We start from the raw sequence: 17367 nt of genomic DNA, 5'->3' as shown, positions 1-17367 counted from the left end.
AGCCTTATATTTCTCCTTTCGGGAAAATTCTGAAGATGTCACTTCCCTGGTTACAGACACTACACCTTAGTGTGCTTGTGACCCCAGGAAGATGAAATCCACCGTGGAAATGCAGCAGTGAATTTCCAGCTTGTGGTGGATTGGGAAGCGGTGGTGGATGTGCATGGAAGTAGATGGGGATGTTTGTAAATCAGGCAGAGGTGGGACAATGGCAGTCCGAATTTCAGGGTGAGTTAACACACTGTGGCTGTTAGCTTGGGTTAACACTAACCGATGCCTTCTGGGTGACATCTGTGTCATACACAGCCAAATCGGAGCATAAGTGGAGACAGTGTGTGCATTTCTGACCCTCATTTAGTGGCGTTCCAGGAAACGCTGGTAGAAAACAGCCTTCATCCGGGTGGCCGGGAGAAGAATAAAAGGGTGGCTTGGCCAGGGTATGTCACGCAGACACAATGAGGTTGGAAGGTTGTTCCTCCTGTGATTGAAGTGTCAGTTTAATTCATGCACGTTGTTAGCGCCCGTTACCTGCAATTGTCCCCTGAGAAGTGGCTGGTGTCACGCTCGACTCTCGCACCCGCTGACCCGGCTGAGCAGGGGGCACCGGGGACTGCCTCGCCGCCCAAATTCCCCTACATCTTCTTAATAATTCCTGTCTTAGTGATTTTCCTTATTAACCTCACTAACACAGATGTACGTAGGAAATACGTTAAGCCCTTTATAAAACTTAACAGTAAGTGTAATTATTCAGTTAGCAGTTTCAGAAGCTCTTTCTTACAAAGGAGGGAGAAACTATTTTATTATCAGTCTGATTTGGCTTTACCTTCCAAAGCAGCTTCAATGACTTTAAAAATGCCCTCTGACAACAGTAACACAGTCTTACTGTGCAGAAGGCACTTACACAGCACATGATTTTACAACTATGCTGTAAAGTTTAGTTCTTTGAAGATGACTCAAAGATCAGCTGACCATCAGTAAACACAGCTTCATGTGGCACTGCACGGGTCCAAGGCATTTTCAGGATATATGAATACAAACCAAAGCCTTAAGATTTGCTAAAATTCCTTTCAACAGCTGGACTGCTCTGTAGCATGATGCTGCCCAGGGCACTTACTACCTTTCCTGGCTTTTCTTCCACCATTCCTTTGAATTTATGTTAGCGAGGCTCAGTGAGACCTGCAAACCGAATCGACGAATGTACCACAGAATCGCAGTGGTTGTAACTCTTCCAGCACCAGTTTCCAGCCTTTACTTTACAGTAGGTAAAGAGCAGGTCTGCTCTGCAACGCATAGCCTTGTAGTTGGGAAAATAACCATATACACTACCACAAGTACTGGCATATGTGACAGACAAAGGTATTTAATCTAGACGAGCAGATCTGCTGCACTGGGAAAAACGATACAGAATTTCCTCCACGCTTTCAGAGACTAAGAAAGCATTCAGAGTCCAAACGAGATACCACCTCAGGATAACGTTTTTCTTAGCTCTTGAAACTTGACTCGACTCTTGGAACTCAGAGGAGGAACAAGGATCTCATCACGTTAAAAGAGGAATTCTGCTGGCACTGAATGCAACCAAGTTACAGGTAGAAGACTTGGTGCTCAAGTTTTCTTATTTTAAAGGGTTCATGGGGTTTTTCAGCTACCAGAATTTTTACATCTGATTATGTTCATCAAACAAGTGAGTTTGTGAATTCAACCCACTCTCACTGAAGAAAGTAAGAATTTGACTGATGCCAGAGAAATAAGAGGACCTTCTCTCTACCTGCTAATCACCACCATGAAATCTCCGTGTAACGCAGCTGACACTGGATGAGTCTCATGATTCAGAATCTGTTGTTCTTTTCACACCTATGAATCATTTCCTCTTTTTTTTTCTTTTTGAGTGATCTCCAGACAATAATCATACCTATTCACAAGGCATTGCTGCATGCTTACAGAGCTGTTGGCTGAAAAGGATAAAGCCAGCATTTTTGCTTTCAGCTGACCAGTAACTTCAGCTTATCCAGGCTGACGGAGGTTTTCAGCATATGGTTTTACATTTGGGACAGTCTTTTTTGAGCACTGATGGTTAGATATATGTAGATAATGTCAGCGCAATCTCCTCTGAATCACATTTTATATTTAACAGAACTTATGCACATTGATGAGTGTTAATATCTGAGGCAATCAGATGTTGCAAATTCACATCTTTCAATAATCCATTAATATTTCGAATGTTAACATTTTCCCCAGAATGTATTAGGTCTTATGTTCAGATTTCATTACCATACACAGAATCCACTGCTTAATGGCAGGGGGAGATTAAGCTTCTGGATCTCAGGCTAAACTCTCAAAAAGGTGTGCAGAAAGTAATGATTTGCCCTAACTCTTCTAACCACATCTAGTTCTCAACAGATCTATAAAAATGGGAACTTAGGGAAAAAACCATAAGTATTCTGCCACTTTCTGCGCAATCATAATCTTTGATTTATATAAAAAAAACCCTATAAAACATAATTTGCTCTTGCAATCAACATTTTCAGTGCAAATTTAACTGTTAAAATCTAAATTAACGTAAACAAAGAAAACGTGCTTTGTTTTTCTACAAGCTCTTTGAAGAACTTTTCTATCCCAGCAGCTGAGAACCAAAACATTGGGTACTTAAAAGCAAAACAACCACTAAAAGCAATCGGTAGCAAAACCCAACATTTTTTATAGCAGCATCTACCATTAAACAACGCACTACATAAACAGCAAGCCCATTAGAGCTACAATGTCAAAGCCGCTCTGTAAGCTGAACGGGCGAAACATTTCCACAATGACTGCAAGCCAGCAAAGCGCTCCATAAGATGTCAACAGGGAAATACAATTCAGTCTTAATAGGTTCAGAGCTTATGTAAGCCGTGCTTATGGGATAGTCTATTAAAAAAGCAAGCGAGCAAGTGACATTACTGTAAACACAACCTGCAGCTTCCTAGAACACGCAGGCTAAAAGACATTCGAAACTCCACGCAAAGACACCGTACTAGCTGTAAGGTTCACGTGTTCTGGACCAAAAATGACGGGAAATAAAAGTATCTCCCGATACAACGATAGTTGAGGTGATATTCATTCCTGTATAGAAAAGAGATCTGGAATCCCTTCAGCCCTGGGAATGGCTTAAGAAATAAAAACATTATAACCAGCCCATGTGCCTTTCTTCTAGTAAAACATTATCTTTTCTTCTGCAAAAAAACAGTAAGGCTTCATTCCTAATAAGTAATGCAATGCTAGCAATTTTGTATTTGGGATATGAACAAGCTTCTCCGTGTGACAACTCAATTAATTGAATTAAAGCAATGTGAGATTTGCCATTTCTGGATTTAAAAAAAAAATAATAATGGTACATTTGCACACACCACCAGGAAAGGAAGAAAAAAAAAAACCATCTCGAGAACTCACCACCAGGTTTCCTATCACCATGACCAACAAGAAGACGAGAAGGCACAGCGGCTGCCCAGCTACCTCCATGCAGTCCCACATGGTCTCGATCCACTCCCCACACAAAATTCGGAAGATGATGAGGAACGAGTGGAAAAAATCGTTCATGTGCCACCGTGGCAAATTGCCGGTCGTGCTTATCTTCTTCACATTGTCCAGGTAACTTTTCCCAAAAAGCTGCATTCCTACCACGGCAAAAATAAAGACGATGATTGCCAGCACAAGAGTGAGGTTACCGAGGGCACCCACTGAATTACCAATGATTTTAATGAGCGTATTTAAGGTCGGCCAGGACTTTGCCAATTTGAAGACTCGCAGCTGCGAACAAAACATAAACAACAGTGTCAGTTCACAGGAGCAACAGACATTTCAGCCGATGAATTATTAAAGTGGGTAATATGTGAAAGACGTTAAATGCCACAGTGTGTGCGGTACAAGGTGATTTTAGCCATACTTCCTGTTAACCTCACTTCATCTATTAATAAAATATCAGTTGGGCTTCGTGGATGAGAATTAAGTTTTCCAGAGCTATGCCCTGCCTTATTAGATAGACATGCTTTTAGAGGCTCCTTCCTCCGATACCATGGTGGGCGGAGAATGGGAGGAGGAGATTTCAGGTCTTAATATTTTCCTTTACGTTGTTTTTCCTCCTCAAATTAAACAGCCTGGAAGGCACTGGGGGGGACGGGGTTTAGGGTTTGATCCCACAAAGAGGGAAGCAATTCCTGTGCGTTTCAGAGCCAGCCTCAGCCAGATGCTATTAGCTGTTAGCTCCCGGGGTGAAAATCACCCCTGCGCTGAGGATCACGCAGTCTGCGCACAACCCACATCCCACTTAAGACCTATTTTAAGGATGTAAATGGTTCCTAGCCCTTGTGCTGTGTTTTCCACTGAAGGTTTAATTTCAGCCCTATTGAAGAAGGATTGCTCGGAAACCGACAGGAGACTCTCAGGACCTAGCAGCAACGGTGAAAAATCTGCAATTTTGAGCAGGGCAGAGAATTTTGGAAAAAAAAAAACCAAAAACATCTTCCGCTAAATGTAACCATAAGGGCTTATTTTCCTGGTCTTTCCATGTTGTGAAGCCCTATCATGGCCAGAATGATAAGCATGGACATCCTGGTACATGAAGTGCAACACAAATGTCAGGCTGGCAAGGAAACTACTTTTCTGTTCCAATATGTCGACAGTCTCTCATTAATAGAATGCCACTATCCCATGCATAACAAAGGGGCTGACAGCTAAGGAGTTCCCGTGAAAGACAGATGCTATGTTATGCTGATCAGTTCTAGAAAAAAAACACATCATTCCGTGAATAATTCAAAGACATTTTCTTTTGACAACATTTAAAAGAGCGGTGGCATGTTTATAACATAATTTAGGAATAACAACTTCTAAAACGACAAGTTACTGGCTCTTGCATTTCTTGGGCTATCAATTATCTGCTGACTGTGCTAACAGGTGTACAGGTAGAAAATGGCAGATCTTTATTACAAATTGGAACTCAAACATTTAAAGTGTGCCACAAGTACCTGGCACAGCTAGAAGGAATCAAATTATGTTCTCGTTTACTCTGATGTAAATCTGGAACAATTACATTTATCACGCAGCCTATAATTAGTGTCACCAGTTTGCAGCAATTAAAGTCTTTATCGGCAGATGCGTTTTTAAGAGAACACGTAGCATTCATGTCAGAGTTTATATATAATAAAAGAGGAGGGGTAAGAACAAAATAAGACTGTTACCAATCGAAAGGAGCGTAAGACAGACAGGTTTCCCATGCTGGACAAACCCAGTTCCATCAGGCTTAGTATAACAATTATGCTGTCAAAAATATTCCAGCCCTGCTGAAAATAGTAGTAGGGGTCAAGGGCAATTACTTTGAAGATCATTTCTGCTGTAAAAATCCCAGTGAAGACCTGCAGAAAGAAAATATGATGTCAAAGTAACCTTTTAAGCACACCTCCTTGCTTGTAGACTTTCCACTGATACCGTGAACGCAGCGGAAAGCCAAAAACATTTCACAAGCAAACACGTTATTTTTCATGGCCGATTCTTTATCAGTATTACAACTTCGTCTAGTCTTTTCACAATAACATTTGATAGTGCTGTAAACTTACAGTGACATCTGAGTTCAAGCTCTGGGTTGGAACATACGTTTCCATCTCCTGCCGTCATCTCAATAACCCCAGTGGTGAGAAGCAAAGTGTAAAGGTGCCTTTTATAAAGGTTAAATCTATTCACTTCAGTGGAGAAGCCCGAATGAATGGAGTGGGAGTGTTAAAGGGGTGTTTGGGTTGTAGCGTACCTGCTGTATTATCCCTTTTTATTTTGTTATTATTATCAATACCAGGGCAATGCAAGCCTCCAGTCTTTCTGAGGTTATTGCTGGCAGCGAAGGCGATTAGAAACTCTAAGTTGAGTCCCAGTCTTTTTTTACAAACAGTCACAGCAATTTTCTTTTCACAGCAACTTGGGAACACATTGCTTATTTATGACCCAGTTCAAATGTCATATGGTGGAAGTCCTAATTGGAACATTTTTCTTTAAAACAACATACAAATATTACCTACGAGGCAGTGGGAGAGGGAAAGGGAAAGCTGCTGACAGCAAATTCAGTTTTAACACATTCCTGCAAAGTATCTCAGAGATTCAGATCTTGTCCTTTCGTATGTCCTTATTAAGTACCAGTTTAAATGCACAACGCAAGGCTACAGTCAACTTAAAATGACAAAATGTGGGCATCAAGCTCTTCATATACTGTTTTATTTTTGTTCCAAGTCCCAGTACAAGGTGCACAGAGCTCTGTGTTTCTGAAAATTTCTCTGTTGCACTTATATATTAAAGCGCATGGTTTTCCGCAAAACAGCCGATATCAGTGCACCGCGTAGGCCAAAAAAGAGGGGGGAATCCAGAGCTCACATATCAGCAACATACAGTGAAGGAGAATGTTTTCCTTCCAATAAGCTGAATATTCATGGCAGTATCCCAGCAAACCTGATCGACTCTGATCAACAAAGATGAGAAATCCCTTAAGACGTGGAAGGGAAAAGTTAAGATTATATAACTAAGATATTAAGGAATAAAAATAAATTATCATAGCCTGCATTGGCAAAGGAAAGCTTGGCTTTACTTTGGAATGCTTCAGGAATTAATTCTTCCAAGTGGCCATTTTACACAGTTCTTTATGTAAAATACTTGCTCTTTCTCATGAGGAAAATAAAACCTTGGGCTGCAACAATTTGGACTGGCAGCCCTTCACCGCCTCATACCAAGAACCCAACAAACCAACCTGTCTCATATTTCTAACTAGCCAACGATTCCCGAGTCACGGTGGTCAGAGATACCCCAAGATTCCCACCAGAATGCTCCAATTTCCCTTAGGACAGAGAACAAGACAAAACTGGATGTCTGTGAAATTGTATCCAGGGGACTGCCTTAAAACCCACGATGCCACGCTGCGTGCATTATGCAACCGTCTCGCTGAGAAATGACTCAGGAGGATCACTTTCTGTGCCTGAATCATTTTAATCAATAGCCTTCCGAGAAGGAAATGTCACAGCAAGGGAGGAAAATGTCTGAGCCTTCCTAAAGGCATGGGGAATCGTGTACGTGCACCAGCTACGAATTGCAAACAGCGGTTGTCCCATCGCCGGCACCTGGTACGCGGCGACTGCGCTCGTACAAGAGTCTGGACACTCGATACGATAAAGGCTGGAAAGAAAACAAGTAACTTAACATCCCACTGGTGCTAAATATGCCGCTGCTGATTCGGGGGACTTCGTCTTAAAAAAAATTCTTATATCTATCATTTCAGCTCTTTAAACTCTAATTTTGTATAAAAGTATCTCATTTTCTAAAGGAAAATAAAATTGGGGAGACTCTTGCTCTATCTACCTATTTTTTAAGTGGTGGCACTGCACAGGCAGATGAACCATGTAAAGATGTACAAGTGCTCAGCTAGTCTTCCGATCACGTTTGGAAATGTTGATTCCTGTAAGTGATGAGCTAAAGGAGTCTGAAGGTAGCAGGTGCTGCATGAAGTAGACGGACAATCAGAGCGGGAGATCTCCGATGACTGGCAGCAGGCGAAGAATTGCTCTCGGAGAAAGCAAATCCATATTCCACTTTCGTTCTTTCATTTCTCTCAGAAACATTTGTTTTGAGGAAAAAAATGCCAAAGATCTGCCCTTTTTCATATTTCCCCGTCCCATTTAAAGGTAGCACAATCACTCAAAGAGGGTTAGATGCAATGGGAAGATGACAGCCAGCCAGCGTGGGGGTCTGGCAGTCTGCGGATTCAGGGATGCCGACACCTGGCAGCCTGCCCTGGAGCTGGGACTCCCTTCCCTTTCACGGGGGATTTAAAAAAAAAAAACAACAAAAAACCAAAAAAAACCCCACGTCAATTTTCATTACAAATGACTTTGCAAAATCCTCCGCAAAATGGAATTATCTCCTTCTGACCTGCTCTACTCGCAATCAATCCAGTTACGCAGGGGTTTAGTAAGGCTGGCGAGGGGGAGCTGGGTGGTTTGGGCTCTCACCAACCCATCCTGGGAACTCGGGAAGGGGAGCCCCGTGCCATCAGCCTGCTGCAAAAAATGTTAGCCGGCTGTTCTGCTTATTTTACTCTTTAGCACAAAGAGGAGAAATAGCTCTAGGACGTGCTGAGAAACTCTCAGTGAGATAATTTTTGGTTTTTTTTACTTTTGCAAAATTTGCTTTGCATTTCCCTGCTCCTGCTCGTTGTCTCTATTTCCTTGTCGGCACCGGGCTCAGCCCCTCTCGGTCCCGGCAGGTCGGCAGGAGCAGCCTTGGCAGGAGGGATGCCAAGGGCTAAAGTTTCACTGCCCGTGGTCTGCAAAAGGGAGAAGCTGACCTGCCAAAAGCAGAGCAAGGAGCAGACAACATTCACTCTCTGGAATGCCAGAGGGGGAAACAGCAGCATTGCCACCTGCTCTGATGGGTACTGGGTCGGAAGGGGTTTGTTTTTTTTTAAAGTCGTCTCAGAAGGCTACAAATTGTTGAGTGACAACCCCACAACTTGTTGAGCAACAACCCCACGCAAGGGCTGGCTGCAAAGGGGAGCTGGATGCAGCCCTGTGAGATGACTGTCCGAGCTACCCTTATCTCTTGCTTTCCACAGAGGGCCAGAGCATGGCTTTGAAGCAAGAGAGACCCGAACAGGTTTTTGCTTAGCACAAGAAAAGAGAGAGATTTGCCAAGACACAGCAGCTGAAAAACTAGAGACTGATCCCACAGCCTAGGAGAACCTCAACCCGCCCAAGGAGGCCCACAGCTAAAAATAACAAGGACCAGAAAAAAATCCGTACGTGATGTACCACATATTGTAGGACTGATACAAAAAGCCTGATTATTGCTACTACGCCCCCAAACCTGCTTCTCACTAAAGGCAGACATCACATCCGTAGTGTCTCTGCGTACTCCCTCTACAGTCAATGGTCACTACAGTCACTGGCCTGCAGGACATAGTTCACCTTATCCAAAAGTAAATGTCTTTAAAACGTCACGTTAATTGTGCCTTAAAATTGTCTGTTACTCTCCCCTGACCTTAAAGGGAGACAAAGGCAACCAGCTCCGAGAGAGACTCCTACGCTGTAAATACCTAAAGTTAGGCAAGGGGAATCCCACTTTGATATACTGCAGCTTTCGATTTGATAGAAATAAAGGGCTTTTCTCATCTCTGCTACGTGCTTCTCCAATTCAAACTTAGCAGTATCCACATTCCAGGGTACTCCAGACTTAGCGGATATCCAGATAAGAGATCTCCTATAGGAGATCTCTGCTTCTACCACCAGATTTTAGGGGTAATTCCACCACGCCATAGCTAGATGGCATGTGCCTTTTCCAACACAGACTATTCTAAAATTAAAAGGGCTTTAAACATTAAGTTTTAAAGCGGTAAAACATGGTAACTTTTAAACGTAAACACAGAGAAAGACAACTAAAGAAAAAGCTTCCGTTTTGTAGTAGCTGCAGAATTTTAGTGGCCCCCTGGGTTAACAAATTGTACCACGTCGCCTCTGGAAAGGCTTTTTTTGCTGTCCCTGCAGCTTGGCTGTCGATCTGTCAGTCTGCTCTTCCTCGGAGAAGCGCGGTCTCTGCTTACGTTGCAGCTCTCTCTCCGGCTGCTCCAGCTTCCACATTCAGAGTTTCCCCTCGAAGCACCAGCCGTGCTTTGTCCCCTGTCCCCTCTGCCCCGGGGTCCGCGTGGGACCCGGCACACGCTGCTGGGAGGCACAGCAGGATGGAGAGGGACAGCAAATGCACCATAGGCACCTTCCCACATACATATCTACATACGCTCAAACATCATTCTGTTTCCCTGCAAGATCTCGCCTTGGGTTTTTTTTCTGTCATTTTTTTTAACTTAAAACTCACCATTAGTCACCGAGAACTGCTGCCTTATCATTGCTTTAAAAGAAATCCCAAATAAACCTCATTAACCTTTCTCTTATCTCATTTCCCTAAACAGATACAAACGAGATACCTATCAGGAACAGCCCAGAAACATGGCTTTAATGGTTACTAATAACATTAGAATATGTTAATTTAATTAAAAATGTACCCTTGCTCTTCATTCATTTCTCTTCACCCCCAGAAAGAGGTGACGGTGTGGACTTGCTTGATACGTCATAGGCAAAGTCATGCTGACAGCATATCAAAAGGGGGTCTTTCCAAGCGTCAGCCAAAACTTATAAAAAAAAAAAGCAAGTTTCCCCCCACTCCCCCCCCCCGGCTTTCCACAAAGGAGGAAATCCACTCCTCAGGTAGCCCTTCAAGTTCACGTTCACTTACCAAATTGCCTATGTAAAGCATGTGGTCAAATTCCTTCGTCATCTTGTAATGCTCCAAGGCCATGAAGAGCGTGTTCAGCACAATGCAAAGGGTGATGGTGAGGTCGGTAAATGGGTCCATTACCACAAACTTGACAAATTTCTTGATTAAAAGCCAAAGCGGGCAGCAATCCCAAATGAGAAATTTAACAGCAAAGTGGTTCCAGCAGGGAGGACATTTCTGCTGCGATTCCTCAAGCTCTAAGTCACAAGCAGTAAAGTAACAGTCAATTCACGCTGAGTTATATGACAAGAGAACACTTAAAATGACTCATAACTTAGAGGAAGGCCCCTGAATTACCCCAAACTCTTTTTTAGGATAAAAATATTTCTGTCCTAACAGGCTGGCAAATCACACACTTTGAGGTTTTTGCCAGTTGACCTGCACTTAGCAGACAGTGACCTATTCTGAAAGGAATAACCTTTTAAAAGTGTCACAAGCCAAATGGGAGAATCACACTAAACATGTAAAGTCTAGTATTAGACTTTCACTCTGTTTAGATTTTTACTCTGTTTTCCATTTTGGCAAGCTCAAATGGATAAGAACACGCTATCTTCATTTAACATTCCCAAGTCCCATTTTAGGAGTATCTGAAGTAATACCTTTTAAAGCGGTTAAGAGATGAAAGAGCTTAAATCCAATATTTAGAGCTGATTTAAGCACTTGAGAGCCAGAGTATCACTGGTTATCAATAGGGTTTCTGTTCTTGATGTGCAATCCAAAAAGGCATTACGCATCTGATTCCTTCTGAAAGGCCCACAGAGAAAACCCGGGGAGGTCCATAAGTCGGTTTGAAAATGCTGCTAAAGCTCCAGTGTGCTTTTTAGAGGTGCTTTTAAAATGTTACCTAAAATACAACCTTTATATGTTCATTTTACTTGAGCACAAAAGAAGTGAAATAGCTTCATAAGTATAATTTGTATTAAACGGTGGAAAAGAAAAGCCCAAAAAGACAGTTAATGGCTGGATGATAATGATTAGTGGAATTGCTTAACGCTTTCCTTTTCTGATGCCTTTATGGGCATGGAATGCTGTGTAACGGTTTCAGTCTATATAATTAGAACCTGCACTGATAACAGGAAAACTTCAGCCAAGGCTGTTATTTCAATCAGTTTATAAACAGCCTCCTCTCTCAAGCCAGGATAAATTTGCTGTGCATTTTCCTTCACTGGACAACAGAACCGTGGCATTAGGTGTCCTCTAACAAGCTTTCACAGTATCAGATGACGTCCCCCACACACAGGTTTTGCACAAACATCTACACTGCTCCAAGATCTCTGTGAAACCAAATTGCTCCCAAAAAATAACTATGTCTTTCCAGCCTCCAAGCAGAGAGTTTACAGGTAAGTGCCTAAAATGATGCGAGAACCATCTGAACTCCAAACAATTTCAATGCAAAATCCTAACTTTACATTTTTTTGGAAACTCACCTCAAAGTAATTAAGACTTTGGGGCAGTCACTTCCTAAAGGACATCATTTTCCAGGTAAATCCAGAAGAACAAATCTCCCCGTATCCACATCCCTCGTAATCACTTCTAACCAACCCTGCTTATTCCACTGTTAATAATTTTGGGACCTTCATGATTGACACAGATCAGATGTGTGAATCTGGAGCCCTGAGGCTCCATGCTTGACACAAGCCCCTTTAACTCCAGGTTGCTGCTAAAAGGGGTATTTTTCATCCCTCTCAGCATCAGACACATGTTATTTCTCTGTCCTTTTGACAGCCTTTGCGCTCCTGGTCCTTCTGGTGAGCTGGTTCTGCTCATTGATCCAGTTGAAAACCAATTGCTCGTCTAATCAAACTCCAGGAACACAGCCAAGGGAGGAAGAAGGCGTGACTGTCCTCTTTTGACAGCGATGTGGCATTAGAATGGTTTAAACCTATCGAGAACCCTCACCGTTTCCCCACTATGGGCGACCTTTGGAAATCACAACAGATTTAGTAGTTTTTGAAAGACATCTACAAAAGGAAAAAAAAAAAAACCACTGCGTTTTTTTATGCTACTTTATAGTGTTTAAAAAAAATGGTCAGAAAAACACAAAGTTTGTAGTTGAAGGTATTTTTCCTCTTATTTTTAAAGGAAAAAAAACCAACAAACAACTAAGTCCATCCTTGTTTGCCAGGCTTTGCGATGTCTGGGAAAAACAGGCCTGTGATGACTACCTAAGAGCCAAGAGCAGAAACCAGGTAACTAAAACAGAGGGGATTTCTGGTCTGGCCGTTTCACGCAATTTGGCACAAATCATACAGCTATTATTATAGTTAAAGCCTGTGACACCTTTTATTCTGATTTGATATTCCTCTTGTTGTTAACAAGTATTCCATTTCAATGACTAATCAAAGCCTGTGGGTTAGAAAAACTTTCATAAGGATTGAAACAGTTTTCTTCTCTATGAGGCTAAAAATGTACATCCTCTGAGTTACCTGAGACTTAATGGTCTCTATTTCTGTGGTAAAAAGTAACAGAAAGCACCATTAAATAAATAAGCAGAAGTCCAGATCAGGCCTTTTAGGCATTCTTAACACATTACAAGAAGCAAATCAATCACAAAGCTATTTGCTAAAAACCCCACAGAAAACAAGTAAAACCTTTGCAGACTACACGAAACACTGGAATAGTTTGAAGTGATTATTTACCTATTAAGAATACAAATCTTTTTTTTTATTTAAACATATATATATATCTGCTCTGGCCACAATACTGCTGAATATAACCACAGAGGATGGTAAAAAGCTGAGGAAGAAGAAGGGCTTTGTGGTTACACCCTGGGCTGTCTCCAGAGAGTTAGATCCAGTCCATTTCTGTAAAGCATCTCCCAGATCATAGAATCATAGAATGGTTAGAGTTGGAAGGGACCTTAAAGATCACTTAGTTCCAACCCCCCTGCCATGGGCAGGGACACCTCCCACTAGACCAGGCTGCTCAAAGCCCCATCCAACCTGGCCCTGAACACCTCCAGGGATGGGGCATCCACAGCTTCTCTGGGTGACCTGCTCCAGATAAGTCCCCCCATCTTGCCTTGCCTTCCTATTTGTCAGTAACACAGAGAACAAAGCTGCAGGAGAATCCAGAAGTTCCCTTGCTCCGCACTGTGTCCTTGACAGACATTTTTCTACACTCTCAGTTGCTGCCTCCTATCTCGTCTCAATTTACAATGTAGGAGACAGGAGGAAATGCCTTCACGCTGCATGTAAAGAGCCTAGAAATGTGATGTCTTGCTATGAGTTGTCATCTTGCTGTCAACAAACTCGTGAAAGGGAAATGCGAAGTTCCTGTGTATGGAAAGACAGGGAAGGAAAATCCTCCTGCATCTAATGAGAAGCCTAATGAGCAATGGAAAAAATTTGCCGAGTAATATTTGCATGGACAAATGGGTCCTTTTGAGCAACCTTAAGTTTCACAGTGGGATTCAAACACCCACCAAACCATTGTGTCCCGCTAGCTGCTCTGCAAGGAGGAGATGTTCCTCTCCGACAACTCGGAAGTTCTGCACGTAGCTGGTGACTGCGCATGCCATCAGCTCCAGAGAGACGAGATGCAAATGGATGCACAGTCACCTAAACAGGCTGGTGCTCCACCGCCCTGAATCTTGGTTAGCCTTGTGCCTATTAAATGCCATGAGGGCACAAAATAATACCAGATCTGAATTATATGACCAGCATTTGTCAGAATTTTTGCAAGCACATGAGTAATTCAGTTGATTATATTACCTTCTGTTACAGCTTCACCTATACTGTAGGAGTTGGAATAACTATCTATAATGCCTTCTAGCAAAACAACAAAAGTTCAGTATTAGGATCTTTTGTGTCACTTGTTTCTGCCAGTCAATACGGCTTTGAGTTGGGGAACTAAAGACGTGTCTTACCTTCCAGGGCACTGGTGATGATGCTGACAGCGCTCACTGCCCTCTGCCTCTGAAAGGGTTCGTCCGAGTGGTCCACCGACGGGCGGTGGGGCATTAGAAGCTGCTTCTTGCTTGCCTCATCCGAGGGAGAGGTCTGTTTAAAGGAACACATCGGATTAGCAGAATAAAAGCCAGGCAGATATAGGGTAGCATTTTCAAAATGGCCTAAGCTCTGTTTTTCCCACCTGAGAAGTCCAAAGCTCACTGATTTCCCAATTCGACACACGCTGATGGGGTACTGCTTTTGGAAATGGCACTTTGAGCAATTTTGGAAACTTTGCCCTGCCCTTTACCTTCATGTAAACAGGTGAAAGATACAGGTGAAAATAAAGCGACGCTTCCGATGCCGGAGAAACAGCAGTGCTGCTTTACCATGCTCTGTGCTTGTGAAAGAAGCCCTGCTTAATTACATTAATTATTCCATTATTTCTGAAATGTGTTAACTGTTTAATTATACTGCTAGAAGAGGAAAAGGGGCGTGGGCAACAGCTCCATTACCGGCCTCTGGTATCATACCAAGCAAACTGACTCCTCAACACATGTTTTTTTCTTGTTCTGAAACACTGCCAAATCTCAGGAACATATTGTCATTCTGGTGATCTTTGGTGTCACGGATTCTGAAGCTCCATAATTAGGGGAGAATCTCAGCTTCTTTTTTTCTCAGGAAAAATAAAAAAAAAGCCACCCAAAGTATCTAGCTCTCGTGTTTCTCAAGCAAAAGCTTAAAAAGAAAAACAACCCACAAAGAAATCAAATACCAGAAAAACAGACCTCCCAAACTGTCTTTATTTAATGGTTCATTTTAAATTAGTTTTATGCTTTTTGAAGCCTTGGGTTTCTGAAGTCAGCCAGAAACACAGTATGGCTGCAGACACACACTGTATTAAATACTTTATATTGTCAGCTCACAGGAGCAAGACGTTAAGACTTTTATTACTACCACTCCCGCTTGCTTTACTCCTCCAGCTCTCCCGCAGGTAGAAGGAAAGGCGGTGATGGAGATGTAAGGATCTGGGAAAGCCAAGTTCAACGACATTTTCTGTCCAGGGCCTTCTGGTCAAGGCACTCAGTCTCCCAAAATGTTTTAACAGCCCCTGTCCTGCTCCTCGAAGCATACCGGCTGTGAGACCAGAGAAGCTAAACGAGCAAGAGAGAGGCACTGGAGATAGATGGGTCCTGATGGCTCTTGCAGTATAGCTCAAGGAAATGTGAAAGGAGAAGAAATCCCTACAAAGGTGATAACCCTTGGTTTATACAGATATCAGAGCAGCTGCTTTTGCTTCTCCATCGTCAAATGAGCTACAGGAATTGGAATTAGTCTTCTGGATCTTCTCTCATCACTTGGGTCTGAAATGGCCCTAACCACCCCGAGCAGCACCCAGGATGCCAAGCGAGATGAGCCATGGGCAGCAGCTCCACAGCTCTGCTGTCTGTCTGGGACATGTACCCAGAGGGACTCAGGATCCCTCCTCTTTGCCATTTCTCTATCAAAACTGCTCTTCAAGAGGGGCAATTCCATGAGAATGACAGGAGAAAAGCACTGAAGCTCTTTGAAATGTCTTTCTGGAGTGTGACCTCTTCAGGGCAATGGACAACCCCTTGTCGGGTGGTTCCAAAGGACAAAGCCACTTGGCCACTGGTGGACACTGAAAATAATAGCTAGTTTACTGGTCCCAGGTCACTTCAAAGTACTGCAGATAAAAATACCAATCACTCCAAGATCAGAGAAGAGTAAGGGCTTTTAAAGCAAGGACTTAAAATATTAGCTAAGGCAGGAAAGCAGAAATACTTCAAAAAGGCACTTTTTTTTCTTTCTTCACCTAAGATGTTCTCTTTTGTTAAAACAATTGGCTTATTGTCTATTGAGTTACTGACACAGTCATCTCAAAAGGAGAGGTGTAATCAGAACCTATTCAAAGAGACTCCTACTTGTGCACAACATAACAAGAAATCACTCTATCATTGGCTTTGGAGAGGAGGAAACCAGGAACAGTATTTCAGACGCATTAGTTTGCTTGATTCCCTTCACCTCAAAAACATCCAATAAAAACCCAAAGAAACAACAAATGTTTTATTAATGAAGAAAGCATCTACAAAGTTGCATAAACATTTGCACCAGTTTGGAGCACACAACAAATACATTGGACTGAAAAGGAATAACTAGAAAAAGAGAAAAAAAACCAAAACAAAACAAACCATGAGGGACGCAAACTCCTGAGTAAACTAAAAATGTGGAAGTAAAGGAAAAGGAAAAAAAAAGCCAGATAAACCCCCAAGTCTTCCAGTTCCCTCTGCCTGTAGAATGAACCATAATAAAACCTGAAATTTCGAATTTCTCTGGATCATCTAACTATTTTTAAACTACCATCTTCCCATCCCATTTGACTCAAAACTCAGGACATACTAGTAGCATGTCTTTATACAATCCCGTCCCCAGAAGTCCCAGTTTTCTGACTGTCAAGAAAGATTCTATATTCCTATTCATGCATGCAGAAGTGCTTTTGCAGAAGTTATGGGTTGGTGGCCTTTATCTGAAAGCCACCTTTTATTCACAGGTGCAAAGAGAATTCACTGCAGAGGTAAAAAGTAGAAGGAAAATCATTCAGAGATTCATTCTTGTTTTTTGATTCAACTAAACCAGGGCAAATGAAAAGTCCAGGTTGGGCATATCCTTCACAAAAAAAGGTAGCAAGGAGCTGACTTTTTCCCTAGGTTTGATGTGATATTCCCAAACCAAAAATGTTTTTAAGTCACCCTATTTTTCTTTCCAGCCCAGCATCCTCCATCCTGTCATCTGTGTCACGAGAAGCGGTCCCCAAGACTTCAGGAGTCCCGCTGGAGAACAAGGGGACTGTTTGCAGCGTGCTGTCCTCTGCCTGCAGATGGGTATTTCTGAAGGAGATATACGCAAGGCTCCTTCCTTCCTTCATCTCTGGAGGGGTGAGGTGGTTCACTTTGTTGCTGGCCCACGTTCAGAGCAAATGTTACCGCACGTGACAGCCTCCCATCTGCCCGGCTGCATGTGCCCCTGCTGGAGGGCAGAGCCCGCTGGTTCCCACCTCAAGGGAGGTGATTCTGCCCCTCTGCTCTGCTCTCATGAGACCCCACCTGGAGTCCTATGTCCAGCTCTGGAG

The 17367-nt window shown here is 42.7% G+C and overlaps 1 protein-coding gene across 4 annotated transcripts in view; it reads right to left on the bottom strand.

Moving 5' to 3' along the window:
- The window catches only part of LOC134511030 (sodium channel protein type 5 subunit alpha-like), a 222399-nt gene that overhangs the window by 94402 nt on the left and 110630 nt on the right, over nucleotides 1-17367 (bottom strand). For all 4 annotated transcript variants that reach the window (XM_063324350.1, XM_063324347.1, XM_063324349.1 and 1 more), the window contains 4 exons: nucleotides 14195-14327; nucleotides 10285-10523; nucleotides 5208-5381; nucleotides 3424-3780 (listed from right to left, as the gene is read on the bottom strand). In XM_063324350.1, the coding sequence (XP_063180420.1) occupies nucleotides 3424-3780; nucleotides 5208-5381; nucleotides 10285-10523; nucleotides 14195-14327 (903 nt within the window). The remainder of the gene's footprint in view (nucleotides 1-3423; nucleotides 3781-5207; nucleotides 5382-10284; nucleotides 10524-14194; nucleotides 14328-17367) is intronic.

The sequence above is a fragment of the Chroicocephalus ridibundus genome, chromosome 2 (genome assembly GCF_963924245.1).
Source record: "Chroicocephalus ridibundus chromosome 2, bChrRid1.1, whole genome shotgun sequence".
NCBI classification, from domain to species: domain Eukaryota; kingdom Metazoa; phylum Chordata; class Aves; order Charadriiformes; family Laridae; genus Chroicocephalus; species Chroicocephalus ridibundus.
This window is presented reverse-complemented; position numbering and strand designations above follow the sequence as displayed.